Source organism: Chinchilla lanigera, unplaced genomic scaffold (genome assembly GCF_000276665.1).
Source record: "Chinchilla lanigera isolate Chin_1 unplaced genomic scaffold, ChiLan1.0 scaffold00076, whole genome shotgun sequence".
Lineage (NCBI taxonomy): Eukaryota > Metazoa > Chordata > Mammalia > Rodentia > Chinchillidae > Chinchilla > Chinchilla lanigera.
The window spans coordinates 10,148,032-10,167,946 of NW_004955477.1; the positions used below are offsets into that span (position 1 = coordinate 10,148,032).

Consider the following 19,915-nt stretch of genomic DNA (forward strand, 5'->3'; position numbering starts at 1 on the left):
CCCGCGAGACCCCGGCCCAGCTGGCCCCGCAGGAAGCGGCCGCCACCGCCCAGCCCAGCGCTCGCGCCTCCCGGCACGATGGCGGGGAAAGCAGCCGCCCCGGGCACCGCGGTGCTGCTAGTCACGGCCAACGTGGGCTCGCTCTTCGACGACGTAAGTGCCGCGCCGTCGGCCGGGGAGGAGCGGCGATCCCGGCCAGGAATCCCCCTGACCCTGGCCCTGACATTGCCCCACCCGCTGCCAGGGCTCCCGGGCCAGGAAAGCCCAGGACCTGGCCCGGACCCTCCAGCCGAGGATTCAGGTCAGGAAACCTCCTGACCCAGGACCCGGACCCTGACCTCTGAGCTTGGGACCCCTTCCCTGATCCCTGAGCCCAAAACTTGAAGATCCAGCTCCTGAGCCCTTGTCCTAACCCAGACTCCGCTAACCCAGTCTCTGGCCATCACGTCTCTAACTCAGCCCAAGCCGTGGTTCCTGCATCCTGATGCCAGTGCATAGCTCTGGATCCTTGATCCGCAGAATCCTAGTCCCAGCGTCCCTGTCCCCAACACTGGCCCTGAACTTCAGGGCCTTAAAGCTCTCTGTCCCATCCCCAAACCCTGGGCCCCAGCCCTGAAGCTTCACCACCAGTGCTGACCCTGAAGCTTCCTACTTTGAATCTTAGCCCCCAGACCCTGAGCCCTGGTTCCCACACCTTGAATTCTGACTCCAGAACACCAGCCTTCAAATTTTGATACCTTGCTGCCAACCTTGTCCAGCTTGATCCTGCATCTCTATCTCCTCCAGATCCCAACTTCTGGCCCCAAACCCTGTCCTGGGCCTCTGAACCTGGAACCCTGACCAAGTTAACTCTACTCCTTTGCTCCCATCTCTGAATTGCTCCTCCCATTCTCTCACCCTCCAATCCTGAACCTTAGCCCCAAGCCTGGCCCTTGAACCCTTTGTACTGGCCCCCCAAGCCCAGACCCTGGCGTCTGTCTGCTTGCTGGCCCCTGTCTTCCTGGACCCATCAGGTCTAGGATGTACTCATCTGGCCTTATAACTTGTGATCTTCCTGTGTCCTCAAATGAGAGGAATCTATTGAAAATCCTGGAGGACTTTATATTCCTTGTTTATTAAGGAAAAAGGTGCTGAAAAAGTCTTGGAGGCCTGAAAAGTGACGCTGGATGCCTAAGGTCTTCACCTTCCAGGGCTGCTCCCATCCAATCCCCGTTTCCACCCAGGAACCCCTGGCCCTCTCCTCTGGGAGGCAGGAGGGAACTGAGAGGCCCAGGGCACACTGGGAGCTCCCCAGAACAGGCCGAGGCTGACCTAGTTCAGTGTGCAGCCATGGTGTCACCCTGCTGTTGGTACTTAAACTGCCAACCCAAATAAAGCAGAATGTGGCTCCAAGTGGCATGCTTGTTTAAGAAGAAAGGGTAATGTCACAGATGGAGTTGGGGAGCCACGTACTTCCCTCCCTCCTTTCCTTAGGTGAACAGTTGGGGCAATGCCAGGGTTGAGAGTTGTGTGCTGCGGATACAAGCCTAATTTAGATTTCAGGGGAGGTTCTTGTTTCTTTGCCAGCAGCAAGCGTGATGAAGAGTTTCATTAAGTTGAGTTCATGGATAGACTAGGTTTAGTTTTTATTAGTAGGCCTTATTTTTGTGTTTTGTTGTTTGACTTCCAGGCACCTGTGTGTTATATCTACCTGCTAGAGGTATAGTGCTTGCCCTTGGCCTTTGTTATGGACAACTTGGTATAGTTTCACATGTGATCATTCTCTACAGAAGAGTCTGTATGGGTGTGTGCCTATATATTTAGCATTCTATTCTAGGCTTTCCAGTAACATGTCACTGTAACATGGTTTTGTTCAGATGATTCAGATCCGTTAGCTGTGGCTTCTAAACCTCAGAAATGTCAGGAAAATTAAACATAGTGGGGCATTATAGTCTCAAAGGGAAAAAATTTTGCTGTGCAAATATTCTTTCTAGTAATACTTGATTCTGAGTTTTTTTTAAAACTGTGTACACTTTTTTTCTGTTGATATTAAAATGGGTAACTTAACTCAGTTTTGTTTACTGACATGCTGTCTTTGAATTTTTATTTTTCTTAAAAGCTGTGTGGAATTTTATATTATATTTGCATCTAGAAGGAGCATTTGTTTTGGTAGACATACATAGGTTAGTTCTACAGGATGACTTGGGATACAAAGCTAAGTGAAATAGCACCTGTGTTTCCTAACATGTGTGGCTGTGTTCACAGGGGTGGGCTGTCCCCTACTAGCCTCATGAAGTGGATCCTCACATTCCAGGACCTTATTCGTGTTTTGGGGTTTGGGTTATGGTACTTGTGGAAAAGAAATCTGATCTGTGAAAGTGGTGAATTCCTGAATGAACTTTAACTCTGTAGTTTATACTAGATTTTAGAAGATCTGCTCATGATTCTGTCTGTCTTTGCTCAGCATGTACCTGTCCTGGCAGATAAACCCCTCTGATGGTGGTCAGGTCCATGAAGGAGTTCTTTCTTGTTGGAAATAAGCTCTACTCTGTGCCTAGTCCCTTCATTGCTTCCTAGGGAGTCTGCTTCTGAGGAGGAAGGTGTCTAATCTGGATCTGAAACACACATCAGCATTATGAAGGACACAGGTCTTTTACAAAAAAGTGGTAGGTGGTTTGTTTTTGCTTTTGCAGTTTTGAAAGTCTCTTCCTCTCTACCCAGAGGCAGCCCCTCTTAAAATACTGCAGGTAAATTTTAAAATACTTTATGTAAATTTTTTTTTTTTTGGTGTTGGTGACTGCGCATGCTGAGCATATGCTCTACCACTGAGCTACATCCCCAACCAGTGTATGGACATTTTAAGCGTGGTTTTGTACTTACCACCCTGGGATTTCTGGAACATCTTGTTCAGCGTACTCTTTTTTCATCAGCATGGCATCCTTGTGCCTTGCAAGATGGCCGGGATGCAGTTATTGAGGTGTTCTTACCAAAGACCTTTAGATTGCTTTGAGTCCTTTGACATTAAATGCACTACTACCATAAATACCTTAAAAGATTTCAGTCTTCAAACTTTATCCCTTATTTTCTTAAAAATTTCACCTCCATAATTTTAATTACAAATCTCAAGAATTTAAGAATCCCCTGAGTTCTTGTTTATGTAGTATGGATGTTTATAAGTGTTGTTTATGTAGTATGGATGTTTATAAGTATGGATACTAACTATATTAAAGACTGAGAAAATGTTAAGCCCAAAAATATGTAGCACATGCTGCAGTAGCTGGCAGAGTGATGGGTCATTGCACTCCATGTGCCCTGGAAGCTCCACTCTCCCTTGTGGAACATGAGGAGAGGGTCTCATTCAATAGTGTTATAAAGTAGTTTGGCCCAGTTGCCCTCTGAGAACAGGTTTTCCTGGCCCATACTCTGAGGACCTCTGTCCTACCCTTCATGGATGGCCTCCCAGACCAGACTCCTTGGGCCTGCAGGTTGCCAGGGATGCCTGTGATGTTTCCAGCTCTCTGGTAATGACTGTGAAAATGCCCTGTAATTTCCAAATTGGACTCCTGCTATTACTGCCCACTTGCCTGGAAAGGGGTGGCCAGGGGCATATATCTGAGTTTTGCTGGATAAGGCTAGTTTTTTGACCATTGAGGTTTTAGTTCCTTAAATCTTTACTAGAAGGAAACTGAGAAAATGAATGCTTTCAGGCTGTGCTTTAGATCTTGGTCCCATTCTTATATGATAAGGCTGTTTTGGCCCTTGGTCCCACTGCTTATTCTGAACAAGAAGTCAATTTTGCATAGTCAGCTCCTGAGCTGCCCTTTTATCTCTCCAGAACTGCTGTGAAAGTGGGGTTGACACATGACATTTAGTAGGAGCTGAGGGTCTCTGATCAGTAGGTGTTCATGAGCCTTCGGATGGAGAGAGGCAAGTCAGAGCTCTGTGGAGGAGGTGGACTCAGGGTGGGGACCTTTTCCCATGCCTCTCTCTCTAACTACAATGTCAGTGTTGCCTTTTTTGCTAGCTTTTTCCATCAGTATCAAAGATGCCATTGTTCCTCACTTTTGAAATCTTTGAGCCCGGTGTCCCCCAGCTACTGAAGGCATCTGACTCTCCTCCCTATAGCCTCATGAAGAGTGGTCTTTTCCCAGGCTCTGCCCCAGCACTCTTCTCCTGTGGTAGTGGTTTGCTTCAGTTAGTTCCTAGTTGGTCTTTTTTGGTTTATTTTGTTTTCTTGTTTTTTGGTGGTTCTGAGGATTGAACCCAGGTCCTTTGCTTTGAACCCTCTTTATTTTATTTTTTTATCTTGAGGCAGGGTCTCACTAAGTCATTAAATTGCCTAGGCTGGAATTGAACTTTTGATCTTGCTGCCTGAGCCTCCCAGAGTGCTGGGATAGTAGGAATGTGCTACCATGCCTGGCTCCCGCCAGTACTCTTTGTTTTCTGGCAGCCTCTGAGACCATGGGTCTTTTTAAAGAACTTTTTGTTTGGTAATGGCTTTACTGAGGTAGACTTCACATTCCATACAGTTTACTCATTTAAACTGTACAGTTCATTGTTTTTAATATATTTGCAGGGTTGTGTGACTTTACCACAGTCAATTCTGGAACATTTATGTCACCTTAAAAAGAACTCCTATGCATTAGTGGTAACCCTTATCTCCCCAAAACCACAACCCCTGCCCACTACTAGTCTCTTTTTTTCTATGAATTTGCCTATTCTGGGCATATTCATACAGGTGGAATCACAATGCATCGTCTTTTGTGTTTTTGTCTTCTTTCACTGAAAAAGGTGTTCTCAAAGTTCACCCATGTTGTAGCATGGTAAGTGCTTCATTCCTTTTTATGGACTGATGGGTACTATTCCATTGTATGGAAATGCAGCATTTTTGTTATCCACTTATCAGCGAGTGGACATTTGGTCTGTTTTCACTTTTTGGCTGTCGTGAGTACTACTGTTATGGACATTGGTGTACAAGTCAGTGTGGATGTATTTTCAGTTCTGATGGATATGTATCTCATTGTAGAATTGCCTCGTCCTCTATAACTGTGCCTAATCTCTGGAGGTACCATCAGACTCTCTGCAGTTGTGTTGTTCTGTTTTCCCCCCCAGCAGTGTCTAGTTTTGCCACTTATTTTTTAGCACTCATTGCTTTTTTTCCCAAGCCTTTTTTCACTGGCTTCTTGGACATCTTGCATTTGGTTATCCTCACCCTACTATCTTGGCTTGACCACACTTGCTTCCTGGGTGTCACCTGGGTCCCGTCACTGTTCAGTACCCAGAACTGTAGTGGAGAAAGCAAGGCCCAGACAGCTGATGCCACACAGGTGGCTTACCCTCACTGCAGGCAGCCCATACTGAAGCCCAGTGCTGTCTTGAAGGGGATTGTAGCTTGTCTGTTTGTTCTCCTGTTTGTTTGTGTAGCACAAAGCTGCTGAAGGTGTATCAGCTTTTTAGCGGGGGAATTGCTGCCTGTGCCCTATGAGAATTATGGCTTCCTGAGTCTACATCGATGGATCCAGTTCATCTGTAAGGATGGGAGGATGAAGTAAGGCAGTGCTTCAAGTGCTGTTGGAGTTCCTTGTGGTGTCCCCGTATCCCTGCTGATAGGAAACTGTTTCTGAACTGTGAGCCTCTCACTTTTTTTTTTTTTTTTGGTACCAGGAATCATACTCACAATCTTGTGCTTGCCAGGCAGGTACTGTGCCACTGAGCTATATCCCCAGCCCTAAGCCTCTCACCTTTGATAGCTATCATTTCTCACTAGTCTTTGATGTTTGGGATTTCTACATAAACCTGGAAGTTATCTTCTTCCACACTTCACATGCCCCTTCTCCATCCCATCTGACATTTAGAAACTTAAGACTGTGCTCTGCACTGTTCCCTGACTGGCCACGCTCCCTCAGCTCAACCGCCATCTTCCCTATGTCCTGTTTCCCTCACTCCAGAGTGGTAAGAGGTCTGAGGGCATAGATAGAGGTGATTTGAAATATTAAGTATTTCTCAAGTTTTGAGTTAAGCCCCAAGAGAAGAGCTGTTGGATGGCCTTGTGAGAACAGTCGCTTGCAGGAGGATTTGTGTCCACACTGTCTACCCACATGTCCACATGTCTACCCACATGTTTCTTTTTGCAGGATGTCACTGAGAAGTGCCTTCTACACAGATCTGCAGCAGGTGGAGCCAGGGAGGGGCCATACTTCTGGAATGGCCTCTGCTTGGTTTCTGCTTTGGGCTGGGGATATTTCTGTGGATTTACTGGGTCTGATTTGGGAGCTATAGAAATTCAGACTCAGGTCTGCCCTCCAGCCAAGAGCCCTCTGGGAACCCTCTGTCCCTGGTGGGGAGGATAGTAGTTGGAATGCCTTGACCAGATGGGGAAATTGGGGAAGGTGAGGGCGACTGTTTAGAGGCTGGGGAGCAGGCTTCCCTGAGTCCAGGGCTCCCCTGTTGAGAGGTGGCTTCTATCCAAGAATGGCTTTAGCTACATGATTTTTGCTGTGTCACGTGCCTACTCTCTGGGACAGCCCATCCGCGGGAAGGCATGCCCTTCTTATGTGTGTGCACTGAGTGAACCAGTGATGGGCCTTGGGGGCAGAGAGGTGGCAGAGAGAAGGCAGCCTGTCCCTAGAGTAAGCACAGGAGGGAGTATATCTACATTCTGTCACTCATTTCAGTTAATTGGGACACTTGAGAATATCTTACACTGATAGTCTCTCCTGAGGCCTGTGGGAATGAAGATCTCAGAGGCCCAAAGCTCAGGTGCACCCTGGCCCATGGGCCTGGTCTTTTGGGTATCTCCCACCTAGAGTACAGGGAGATAACTCCAAAGCTCTGGCTCCTCTTCTAGGTGCCTTCCTTTTCTAGAAAGCAGATTATTATTTTGTAGCACACTCCGGCCTAGGTCTAGAGCTAAACTCTTCAAGGAGTGCCGTACTGAGCTTGTCCATCCCAGCCTGACTTTGAATCCCCTGGGGAGTCCTAGTCCCTGAAAAACTCCCTCAAAACTATGGTCAGAAAGGCTACTAGGCCGTCAAGATGAGTGAGAATGGAATGTTGAAAACTTGAAACCAACATAAGGTCATTTGGTTTATTTCAGACAAAAGAACATTAACCCAGAACTGGAAGTTGTGTGATAATTTAAATAAATTGGGTTTGGGAAATCGTGTGTGTCTGGGGGATCACTGGTATGTTGCTATGTATCTGAGGCTCTGTGAGAGGCCATTCTTCTTTACCATTAGTCATTAGCTTACAGTTTCTGAGACAGCAGGTGTGCTTTGTGAACATTTCTGTCATCTTTGAGGCCATTGAGTTCTTGTCTCTGCTTGGCCTTAGGTGATGAGAACTTTCATAGTGCCTACACTGCTTCTGCCATTTTTTCCCCCCTATGTACTGGGATTGAACCCAGAGCCTTCACACTGAGCTACATCCCCACTTCTATTATTTTGAGACAGGATCTTGCTAAGTTGCTAGATTGCCCAGGCTAGGCTTAAACTTGTGATCATCCTGCCTCGGTCTCCAAGAGTACTGGGATTACAGGCATGCACCACTGTGCCTGGTGCACAATTTAAGTTTTTATTGTAAAAGATTGTATTGAGAGATGGAGATAGCACTGGAGAAGTATCAGCTTGGATCCTGTTGTAAGTAGGAGTATATAGTCCTGTTGGTTTGTGTGCAGGATGCCCAGGTGGCTTTATCATATATAGGTGTGACTTCATGCAGAATTGGGCCACTCCTGGCAACCCTGGGCTCAGTGGGCTTGGTGCTTAACATAAAAGGGTTCCTGGCCGGTGATGTACCCTGAGTGTTGGGATAGCACACTGGTCTCCTCCAGGTTCAGAACATACTGCCTTAAACCCTATAATGAGGAATGTGGTCTTGGGCCAGGCCAGTGCTGTAGTCCAGACCTACTCATGGGCTACCAATACTTTAGGCCTCTCATCTTCTTTTCCTTCTGTCTGACTAGGATAGAGGACTCCTCATTGGGGATTGTTGAGGCGTGGGGTGCTTTTAATCCCCTCTCAGGGGTGGATAGGTGTTGATTAGAGCTGCTCTGGTCTGTTGGAAGTGCTTGCCTAGCTCCTGCCCTGACATTCCTTCTACTCTATTATTGTCTGAACTGCCTCTCTTTATCTGCACCCCAGGTCACGGTCTCTCCAAAGAACCTGCCCCTCTCTGTACCCAGACACTGTTCTTTATGCAGAATCTACCTCTCTGTCTGTACTCAGACCATGGTCTCCATGAAAATCTGTTTCTCTCTGCATTGAATCTCTGGGTCCATTGCTTCTGGCCAGACCACCCCACATGGAGGAGACCTCCCAGAAGATGCTTTCTTTGCTTCTTCCTACTTAGGTTTCCACCTGGCCTTCCTGTTCCCTGGCCTGACCTTTGTGTTTAGTCTTAGGAGTATCAGAATTATGCTCTGGTAGGGTCAGATGCTACCCAACAAGGTGGGCTCCATTCTGGTTCTCTATATAGCAAGAGCTCAGTGGAGTTCACACTTGGCCTTGATTTCAAGTTTTGTGTCCTGTGGCTCAGAGAGCCTTTCTTTGTTGTGTTCTTACCTTTCAGCATTCTCTGAATGACTTGTGGGTATTTCAGGAACCAAAAGAGATTTAGAAACAGAAGACATGGCTTTGGCCTGAGTCTTAGTAGAGGCCCAGTAAGGACACATGCAAGGTCCATGGGGACTTCTTCATATATGTGACCTGAGGTCAACTAACACCTTAGCCTGTTTGTGCATCAGTAAGAATTGTACATTGAATGGTGGCTAAGGATAGTAAAGGGGGGACTGAATGTCACCTGGATTTTTATTAGACTTTCAGGCAGTTTTAAGGTATGAGTGCAGTCAGACAGGTATTCCTTGAGGCCTTGCCTGTATCCTCTTGTTCCTCTATGGGGAACTCAGTTGTGAATGCCACCAGGCTAGCAGCCTCATCTGTAACCATGGGGCACTGAACAGTATATCTCCTTCTCTGGATGGCCAACCAGCTGTTCAGTGGGCTTGAGTGGACAGGGTCATTGCTAACGGTGATCTGCCTTGCCATACAGCCTGGAGTTAGTTGAAGAAGAGCCTCATTTACTGCAACTAGGTTATCTTGTTGCTTCTGCCTGCTCTGGTGCTCTGGGCTCTTGTGAAGCTTGACACCTGTACCTGTGAAGTCGTCCTGACTCACCTTCCTGATCCCTCTGTCTCTTTCTCAATGCCTGTTGCCTGAACAGGATGTGATTTTCCACTTCGTTATGACTCTTCGTTCATTGTTCTTTTCCAGGGACTCCTAGTCCTCTTGCCTAGGCAGGCAGTTTACTCATCCTTCCAGGACCAGATTGTATGTTGGCTTTGAACTGGACATTCCCAAGCCTTCCTTTCTCTCTCCAGCATGAAGTTTTGGAGAGAGTTATGTTTTGCTTTGATAGTTTTTGTAATTTACATTCTATCTAAGTAGGCTGGCCTGTTAGCAGAAGCATTGTGGGGTGGGAGTCAGTGTGAATTTATTTGAGGTTTGTTCTGTTAGGGTGGGAAAGGCGAGGTCTTGGGGATTCCTGACACCTTTGTTAGGATGAATGAACAGGCTGGAGATAGTTAAGTAAGCCAGACATAAAGGATAGGGCTGTACCTTAAGTCTCCCTTACATGGTGATGTTGATGTTGGCTGTGCTTGCATTTTGCAGGTGCCTTCGGAACAAGTGTAGACAGAGATGCTCTTGACAGTCAGTAAAAAGGTCTTTGGGGTCCCAGATTCTAGTTTTTTCTTTCTTTTCTCTTTTAACAGTTTTATTGAGGTACAGTTAGAATTCCCTGCATTTTACGTAGTGTAGCAGTACAGTACAGTGATTTTTAGAAAGTAGTGTAGCCATCACTTACCATGATGGAATTTTACAACACTTCCCACCTGACCTTTTGCAGCATTCAGCACCTGTTCCTGGCCCTAGGCCACCACTTCTCTGCCATCTTGTAGAATTTTGCCTTTGCCAGAGATTCAGTGTCATGGAATCGTACAGTACATGGTTTTTGTGTGTCTGCCTTCTTTACTGAGTGTAATACCATATTTTCAACCGTCATCTGTGTTTCTCATGAGTCAGCAGTTTGCCCTGGTTCATGGCTCAGTAGTACTCTGTTGCATGGATGTACAGTTTATCCATTGTCCAGTGGATGGGCATTAGGCTTGCTATGATGGTTTTTGAGGTGAACAAATGGGTGTTCATTTCTCTTAGGCTAATTGGATGGTCAGTGTATGGCTATTTTTTCTGGGAACTTCCCAGTTTATTTGTCAGGGACTGCACCATTTCACACCCCTGTAGCAGTGGGTAGTGTTCGGGTCTTCTGTAAAGTGCCAACCCTGGGTGCTGTCTGTTTGATGATGGTATGTGGTACATCTCCTTGTGGTTTTAATTTGCATTTCTTGCCTCTACTTTTAAATAATAGGCATCCCACAAATTAGTGTCTTTGCCATATTGGTAATGGCTCTTGACAAGCAGATGACTGCGTTGATGTGGCAGCTGCATTGCTGTTGTTTTTCTGTTCACCCCCCTATAGGAGGGGATCAGGGTGCTGGAAACCCTGCTGGAGGCTATGTTTGCCTGGATAGTTAGGGGGCAGGTGTGATTACATTGTATTTTGAGCATGTTCAGTGTAGAGGAGGCAGGGAAAAAGGGAAGCGTGTGTTCTGAAGCACCACAGCTGGTAGAGCCAGTTAGGAAGCTTCCAGAATATTCAAGGATGTTTCATGATCTGTGTTGAAGCTGTTCAAGCCACAGTTAGCTCCCACTGCTTCACTCTGCATGCTTGGTCTGAGTAGTGGAAATTGTGTGTCTGTGTTAGGATGAACTTGACAGTTAAGTCAGAAGGTATTAGAGAGAACTGGTCAGCCCTGAGTTACTAACTTGGGCTTGGATACAGAGTCACCCTGGAGTAATAAACAAGATATTAGGATATTTGGGGTCAGCCTTAGTAACATGCACTGTAATGCTTGGTCAGTCATGCATTGTTGGTATTGATAGAAGAGGCCCAGAAAGTACTCAGGAGTCCATAGCTTCTTCTTCTGCAGCCCATGGATGAGGGGGACGCTGCTGCTATTTGGGGCAGAGGATGTTAATATGTGTCTCCCTTCCAAAGCACTGTGTCTGGTTGGTATCCCTGTTCTCTCCTGATTACCTTCTCCCTCAGACACCTGGGGTGGCTATACGTATGTGCTTATGGCATGGTGTACCAGGTAGGGTGTCTCAGTGGGAAGAGGGCAGCGATGTCCAGGCTGGAAATTTCTGTGGGTTGGCAGCTGTGTTTGTTGAGGTTGCATGGGAGGCATCTGGCCCTGATAGAGAGGCTCAGACCTCCTTAATAGGCAGGTGACCTATCTCGCCACAGGACATCTACTGTAGGACAGCCAGGGGAAGTTAGCTGTAGCTAGCGGGAGTGTCTGGCCACCTCATTGTTGGAAGAACAAGAGGAGGCACGAATTTGGTCCTATTTATTTAGGGGAACTATTTGACCTTGTCTAAGACTCGGGATGATGGGCTGTCAGGCTTGCTAGTTTGCTTTGCCTCCTGTTGTCTCTGTTGAACCCTAGGCATTGCAAGGTGCTTTCATCCATTGTCTTTTCATGCACCCTATTGCCTCTATGCGAGTTTGCCAATGGGGAGAGCTTTGGGTACGTGGCCTGCAGATTTGGGCCTGGCCATCCTTAGTGAAGGTGGCCCTGTACATGAGAATGCTGCAGCCTTCCCGGAAGGGACTTTACTGGGTTGATCAGGGCCAGTAGCTGTATTGGCCACATGTGTGCTTGGGATCCTGAGAGAGAGCCTGGGGTGCCTGGCCCCCTGTCTCCTAACTCTCTCTTAGCTTGCCTTTTAGGCTTTTGGATAACTGTTAGTTGACATCAGCCAGCTCTATGGGATGTTAGGATGGAGAGTCAGGGTTGGGGGACATTTTCCTTGGGCTGCTGGCCTCTGAGCATCTGAGTAGCCTGATGGAACTCAGAGCCATCTGCAAAGTCTCCTGCAGTACCTGGGAGTCTTGTGTTGGAGGGAAGGGCCTACCTACCTTGTTTGTCTCAGAGTCGTGTACTGATTTCAGGCCACAAGGCTTTACTGGAGCACTTTGGCAGGGACTTGTCTCTGGTTTAGCACATGTCTGCTGAGCACCTCAGGTTCAAGGCACATGCATTGGTGTGTATAATTTGGGGTCACTTTTAGAGGGGCATATTCTGTTAAGCAGTGGCATCTATTTGAGTAGCAGGCAGATTTGTGAGGACATGTGTTCACCTCCCCCCCCCTCCTTCATAACTGTTAGGGTTTTTCTGATCTGTCATAACTTCCTGTTTTGCAGTAACGACCTAGCTGCCCTCACTGCTGCAGTCAGGCAGTGTATTCTGCGTGCACCATCTAGGTGGCAGGAGGAGGCAGAAGGGAAGATAGGGTGAGCCATGGCAGCTGACTAGCAAAGGAAACAAAAGCAGGGTCCTAGTGATAGTCATGGGGCTGTCGCCAGGGCTAGACAGGATTTTGTCTAAATATGTAACCCCAGGAGTGACATGAGATATAGAAGCTTTGTGATCCTCTCAGGGAAGCCCAGTGTCACCACTGTTCAGGGCTCCAGTTTCATGAGTTGTTGGGCTGGGCCCAGGAGGCTTGCTTGTGTGGCCTATGTTCCTTGGCTTTCCATTCACTTGGAGGAGGGAGATATTGCATGAGCTGGGCCCTTGCTTGGGGCTGAGCTGCTGCCCAGCCTCAGCTCTCTGGAATATCCTGCACTGGGGTCTGGGTATCTAGCCTTGGCTCCTTGGGCTGGGGATTGCCTACCTTATGCTTCCCTTAGAGCTCAAGGAATGGCTAGAGTACCCAGCAGAGAGGGAGGAGGACAAGGCAGGGGCCTTATCTAGGGTGGAACACAGGGCAGTGTGAGTATGAGGGCCAGAGACAGAAGTGGGAAGGTCCTTGGGTGGAACCACAGTTGCTGAAGAGGATGTGGAGGGTCCCTGGGGCAGGCATGCTGGGGTGTGAGGAGGGGACCCTTGGTGAGCAGGAGCCAATGGGCCAGGGCCTTGATCCATGGGACTTTGTTTAAGGTCATTTGTACATGGTAACAGGGTATGCCCTGTTACCCTCATTGCTCTGAGGGGCTGCTGTCTCCTCCTATACAGGGAGGGGCCAGGTAACCTTTCCTCCCACAGCCTGGCACCATTGCTATGGCTCCATAGCTCTGCCTATATATTGCCCCATCCTTGGAGCACAAACAGGAATGAGGGGATGTGGGCAGTGCCCTGAGGGTAGGTTAAGTCACACAGAAATACTCTGGCTGTAGAGATCAAGGACAGCTCCTAGGATAAGTGACCAGGGCTGGGTCTTGAAGGCTTTGGAGGACCGTAGCGGTGTAGAAAAGCAAGGAAGGGGTGGCCATTGGGGGGGCTGTAACTCAAGAACAGAGACAGGAAATAGGAGCTGTGTAGCTGACAAGCAACAGGGGCAGTGTTTGCACATAGTACTCAGGCCCTTGTTTCTTTAGGGCGTGGAGAATATGGCTATTGACCCGGGTCTGAGGCTAGTGGGAGAATGTGGTAAGGTGTAGGATGACCACACCCCCATGGCAAAGAAGCCTGGGTCCTGGAGGAAAGACATTTCAGGGAGTCAGACACCAGTCCAGGGAAATGACAGCCTTCTCAGGGCTCCTTTTGCTGTTCCTTCCCCTCAAGCCCTAGGTGGTGGCAGCTGGCCTGCAGTGATCTGTGTGCTGCAGTCCCACCCACCTGCTTTCACCGCGTGGGTGGCCAGAGCCAAGGACCGAGTCCTGCCTGCCACAGCTCCGAGGCTGTCTGCACATCCAGTGGTAATATCTTCATGTGTGTGGTTTCTCCTGTAGGAATTGTGAGATTCATTGTACTGTGTGAACATACCAAAATATGTTTAGGGACTACTATGGACATTAAGGGTGGGCGGCTGTCCAGCATGCCCAGATAGTTCCTATACACATGCACATATCACCTACTTCCTCTGAGCCATGGGAGAATGCTTGATATTCTACATCCTTGACCCTTCTTGGTAACTAAAATGTGGCTGTTTGTTGTATAAGAGGGTACCTTTTATAACCTAATATGCATTTCCCAGTTGCTTGCAGTATTGTGTATCATTTATGAATTTTAAAGAATTTGTTTAAGATTTTAATTTTGGAATTACATGACCCTTGAAAACCTTGCATCTAAGTTATTGGTGTTACTTTGTTGAGGAAATTATAGGGTTTATAGGACAGATGCTTTTTTTGATAGTTGCTCCTGACATTGAGCTATTTAGGGTCAACGTTTCCCAGATATGTATAAAGGGGCTTGTATACACAGAGCACTTGCCTAATGTTTTCTTTCTGTTGTGGTTTGTGTCTGCATGTCCCCCCAAATACTCATGCAGTCATGGGGGCAGGCTTCTAGAGTTTATGATTGATTCATGGTCCTATGTTGGAATTATAGATGTGAGTGCTACACCTGCCCTTGGGCGGATAGTTTGCATACAGTGTAAGGGAGGGAAAGAGGCTGCTTGCCACCACTCCTCCCTTTTGCTCTTGCTGGTTTTTGCTATTTTCCACCACCGTGAACTGTTGCCTTCTGCCTTGTGCCACTCTGCCTTGGAGCCAGCCACGTATGGACTGAAACCTCCACAAACAGCAAGCTAAATAAACCTTTCCTTCTTTAATTTTGGGTGTCAGGTATTTTGTCTCAGCAACTAGAGAAAAGTAACCAAGACACTTTCCCATGTCTCATAGTATACCCTCCTCATTTTATGGCTTTCTTGTGTTTTTTTCTTTGGTACTTTGTGATGCCCATTTGGAAGTCATTGCACAGAGATTTGGTCAGTCTCCTCTAAAGACAGTTTCAGTCTAGACACCTGAGCTAAATTTCCTTTCATCCTTCCTGCCCTGAAAAGGCTTGCTTTTCTGCATCTTCCAGCATGACCACTGCACATGTGTGTGAGGATCTACCTGTGTGGCAGATAGGAATCTAAGCTCAGGTAGCCTGGCCAATATAGCTGTGACTTTTGAAGGAGAACAGGTCTGTGTTGCTGGTGAGACAGCAGATCTGTGTGCCTGCAGCCAGGGAGACTCAGGGCAGCTGGTGATTCCTTAGAGCTCAGTGCTCCTTGCAGGGTGTGGGAGCCAGCCTTACCTGTCCTCAGCAGCTTCCTCCTTATGGAGTGTAGGATTCCACTCCTGCCATTTCTAGTTTTGTGGATTATTTTTCATTTTCTGCAAGACCAACAGAGTTTTTTCTTCTTGCGTCTTTTCTGAGTTGATGTGACTGCTGAGTGGAGAGGGTCACTGAGTGCTGGCTATACTTGGTACTTATGCATCTGATGTTCCTCAGACTCAGGTTGTGGCTGTGTACTGGTTGTTGAGGTCATTTTAATGGTCAGACCACGGAGGTTGAAAAGGAGCCCAGACTATGTCTAGGTTAGGCAGTGAGGCCTGCTAGGATTCTGGCTTTAGTCTCTGTCTGATATGTGTAACTATATGCAGGGTCACAGCCCAAAATGTGCTTCTTATTCTGAGTCTGTGACCAGAGCATCGTAATACTGGCTGCAGCAGGGGGATGACAAACCCAATAGAGCCATCCTGAGGTCTCCTCCCCACAGCATCTGCTGCTCCTGGCCAGCCTCCTGCTTTGGAGAGTTCTAGTCTTTCTCCTCCAGCAAACATGGGAGCCTGACTATTGTATTATCTCTGTTGAAAGTGAGCAGATTCTCGTGATGAATTAACAATTAAATCACAATTGAACTTGAATGTGGTGACCAAGATTTCTTACCTTACAGAAAAAACAGTTTGGCTGCCAGGTATGGAGTTCAGGCAGGGCAGTCAGAATAATCTGGAGGCACCAAGCTGAAAAGATCATGCTATGCCCCTGGACTGCTTTCCCTTAGCCTCGTATGTGACCATGGGTTCCAGGGGCTACAGCAGAGCTTGTGCCTTCCCCAAGGCTGTCCTCGGAATGTTCTGGGCCCACATACTGAACACATGTGAACACACTTGCTCACTTGAGGTCCTGCCAAGAGACCTATTTTGCCTGGGCTACTTGAAACTAATTCGTTGTGATCTCCGCTTTCAGACCTCCTTTCTTATACCATGATGATCTGAATGGTACCCGCTTTGGTATTTCTGTGTCCTAAAACCATGTCCTCATTTGGCCCTTTTGTCAGGTGGGACCCTTTGGAGGTCGAGAGGCTGTATATTCAGAGTCTACTTGTTCCTTCATTGTTGTATCTCTGGTGTGGGTTGCAAGGCCTGGGTATGCCAAGTATGGTGGCAGATCCAGTGTGGGGAATACCTTGCAAGGAACTCCATTTTCTTTTTTCCAAAGCTGGAAAGAAGTTCATATTCCCTAGTGAATCGCCTCCTGTGCAATTCCAGGGTTCTTAAGGGGCCCTAGATACATTTTCTGTCTCTATGAGTTTATGTATTTTGAACTTTTCCTATAAATGAGATCAAGCAATATGTGTCCTTCTGTCTGACTTCTTTTACTCAGTATAATATTTCTAGGCTGACCTATGTTGGAGATTGGGGATATGTCATTGTTTTTTATGGCCAAATGCTATTTCATTGTATACATACAACATGTTTTGTATCTCCAGTAATCAGTTGAATGTTTGTTAAAAATAGTGCTGCTATGAATATCTATGTACAAGTTTTTGTTTGAAAATATTTCAGTTCTCTTGGGTATGTGCCTAGTGGGAAAATTGTGGGGTCATGTGATTGCTCTTTTTGAGGAACTGCTGGATGTTTTCCACAGTACTTGTACCCTTTTATGTTCCCATTTGCAGTGTATGGGGATTCCAATTTTTCCACATCCAGAAGCACTTGTTAATGTCCATCTTTTGATTGTACCTGTTCTGGCAGGTATAAAGTAGCATTTCATTGTGGTTTTTCATGTGAATTTCTCTGGTGATGTTGAGTGTTTTTTCATACTATTAAGTATTTGTATGTCTACTTTGAAGATTCAAATCCTTGGCACAGTTAAAGCTTTTTTTTAAAAAAAATTGCTGAGATATTCCTGTACATTTTGGATTGTAGACTTGTTTTTGGAGACAAGGTCTCACTATGTAGGCCAGGGTGGCCTTGAACTCAAGGATCTTCCTGCCACAGCCTCCTGAGTGCTGGGATTACAGGTGTGTGCCACCACATCTGGCTGTCTAGACTTTTATCAGATAACATGATTTTCACATATTTTCTCCCATTCTGTATATTATGTTTATCTCTTGACAGTTGCCTTTGAAGCACAATGTTTTTAATTTTGGTGAAGGTCAGCTAATTTTTTTTTTCCCTTTGGTTACTTGTGACTTGTGTGTCATCATATCCAAGAAACCACTTCTTAATCCAAAAGTCACAAAGATATATCCTTTTTTTCCCTAAGACTTACATATAGTTTGAGCTCTTGGATGTCAGTCTTTGATGCATTTGGAGTTAATTTTCGTATATACTATATAAAGTAGGGGTTTTACTTTATTCTTCTGCATGTAGATATCTAGTTGTCCTAGTACCATGTATTGAAAAGATTCTTATTCCCTAGTGAATTGGCTTGCTTATTGAAAATTAATCAACCACAAACATGGATTTATTTTTGGACTTTCCATTCTCTTCCATTAACCTATAGATCTGTCCTTATGCTAGTATTCACTGTCTTGATTACTATAGCTTTGTATTAAGTTTTGAAATTGGAAAGTGTGACTCCTCCAACTTTTTGTCTTTTTTTGACTATTGCTATATTATTCTGGGTTCTTTCATGTCCATATGAATTTTAGGATTAGTTCATCAGTCTTCACAAGAAAGCCAGCTGGGATTTTAATAAGGATTACATTGAGTCTGTGCATCGGTTTGAGAAATACTGGTTTTGCAACAGTATTCTTCCAAAATCTGTGAACAAAGATATCTTTTCACTTATTTAGTTCTCTTTAAATTCTTTCAGTGATATTTTATAGTTTTTAATATTTTAAACTTCTGTTAAATATTTTTTAATCTTTTTACTTGTTATAAATCTATTCAATTTTTTTATTCTTCTGAGTCAGCTTTGATAGTTTGTATCTTTGTGTTACCTAGTGATGTAACTTACTGATACATAGTTATTCATAGAATTACTTATGACCCTTTTCACCTCTGTAAAATTGGAGGTGATGTCCTTTCACTGAGATTCATTCTTTCATGAGCCTTCTCTGTTTTTCTCGTGTTAGTCTAGCTACTAGTTTCAATTTTATTGGTCTTTGCAAAGAATCAACTTTTGGTTTCATTGATTTTTTTTTTTCCTGTATTTTTCTGTCCTCTTTCTGCATTTAGAATTAAACACATGGAATCCTTTCATGAGAATTCATGTTGCTGCTGCTGTTATTCTAGGGCAGTGGTGGTGAACCTATGGCACACGTGCTGCTATATCATTGAAAGCTCTAAAAAATTCGCCATCACAGCTCTAAGAAAATTTCATTCTTTTGCCTTCTCATACTCTCTCCTTGTGGTTGGTAGACATGAAACCACTGATCGACTTGTTCCTAAACAGCAACTGTTTTCCATGCAGGCCTACATCACACACCCTCTGCTGAGTAACTTGGGCTTATGAGATGTGGCTCTTTATTTGAAGCTTTGCTCCGAGGCATGAACAACCCTTGGGGACAGTTTTCCTTTGTGCGCACTGGCACCTAATGAAGTGGGCCCTTACTGGGGATTTTATTAATTTACTTCTTGACTGAATAAATGTAAGGCAGGTGTGACTTGTCAGCCTTCAGCAGCATACTCTGGATACTCTGGCATTTTCTGAGGCCACTGTTCTGAAGCAGTGTCACCAGCTCCAAGAATATGTGAGAATATGGCTCGCACTACCTCAGAACTCTATGCCTCACAAAGTTGTCATGCTCCAGTGGGTTCTTCTCTCTGTTGACTGCTGTGACTGACATTAGAAAGAAAGTAGCACTTGAAATAATCTGCAGGAGGGCACTTGGGAAGAAATGCCCTTTAAAACTTCCCACTTAGCAGCTCTTTGCTGAGCTGCCTCTTGAAGACCTTGCAGCAGTATCTGCTGTATGCATGCTCCCTATAGGTTTAGGTAAGCTAGAGTCCAGGCCAACCTGCAGGAGTTCTCCTTGAGTTCATAGCTGCTGTGCAGGCTCTTGAGATTTGGCTGGAGTGGTGACCTTGCTTTCTGCTGGGGGGTAGCCTTGACCAACAAGGCTTGTATCCTTCCAGGCTGTCAGAATGGTCTTATGTTTGTTACCTGGAAGAGTGTTTAGAAAAGGCATCTTGTTCTCATGGTCAGTGGAGGATGTTGGTGTGGTCAGTGGTTCCATGGGGGCTTCTTGCTTCTCCCAAGTAACCATAAGCCTGTCCTATGTAGGTCAGCCCCTAGCCACTGGTTCCGTCTTTGAGGTGTAAACTGCAGGTGTTGCCCTACCTCATAGGAATAGGAGAAAAACCGACCCAGCTGGACCTTCTGGGCATTAGTTTAGCTGAAAGGTGATGGCAGGATTACTTTAGAGAGACCATTCATTACAGGCTTGTAGTTTAAGTAGAAAAGGCAATTTTATTTTTTAAAATTAATTTATTTTTTAGATTTAAATTTTTTTTTATTTTCAAGAGACAAACCTCCCAAAATTTCAAAACAAGATAATAGGAAGGTAACAGTGGTTAATACATTACATATTGTTATGTACTCAGAGTACAAGATACAGGCATTTAATTGTCCAAACAGTATTAGCACAAATCTTTCTTTTCAATGAACTAAGAGAAATTAGTAGTATAACTATCTTAACATATATATGTATGTATATTTGCTTTTCTCTTCCTTCTTTTCTCCATTCCCCCATCCCAGTTTCTCTTTCTTTTTAGGAAATTATCAATATGTTTTACATATTGTTATCTACAAGATAGTTTCTCAGGAAAACAAACTGACAAATAATAGTGAGTTACAGACAAAAGAGGTAGGAGA

General features: G+C 45.6%; 1 protein-coding gene across 1 annotated transcript in view; it reads left to right on the forward strand.

The window, feature by feature from the left end:
* The window catches only part of Inpp5a (inositol polyphosphate-5-phosphatase, 40kDa), a gene marked incomplete at its 5' end in the record, with an annotated part of 236,330 nt that continues 216,415 nt past the window's right edge, over positions 1-19,915 (forward strand). Inside the window, 1 exon segment of the mRNA XM_005402047.2 lies at positions 1-153. Coding sequence (XP_005402104.1) covers positions 79-153 — 75 coding nt within the window.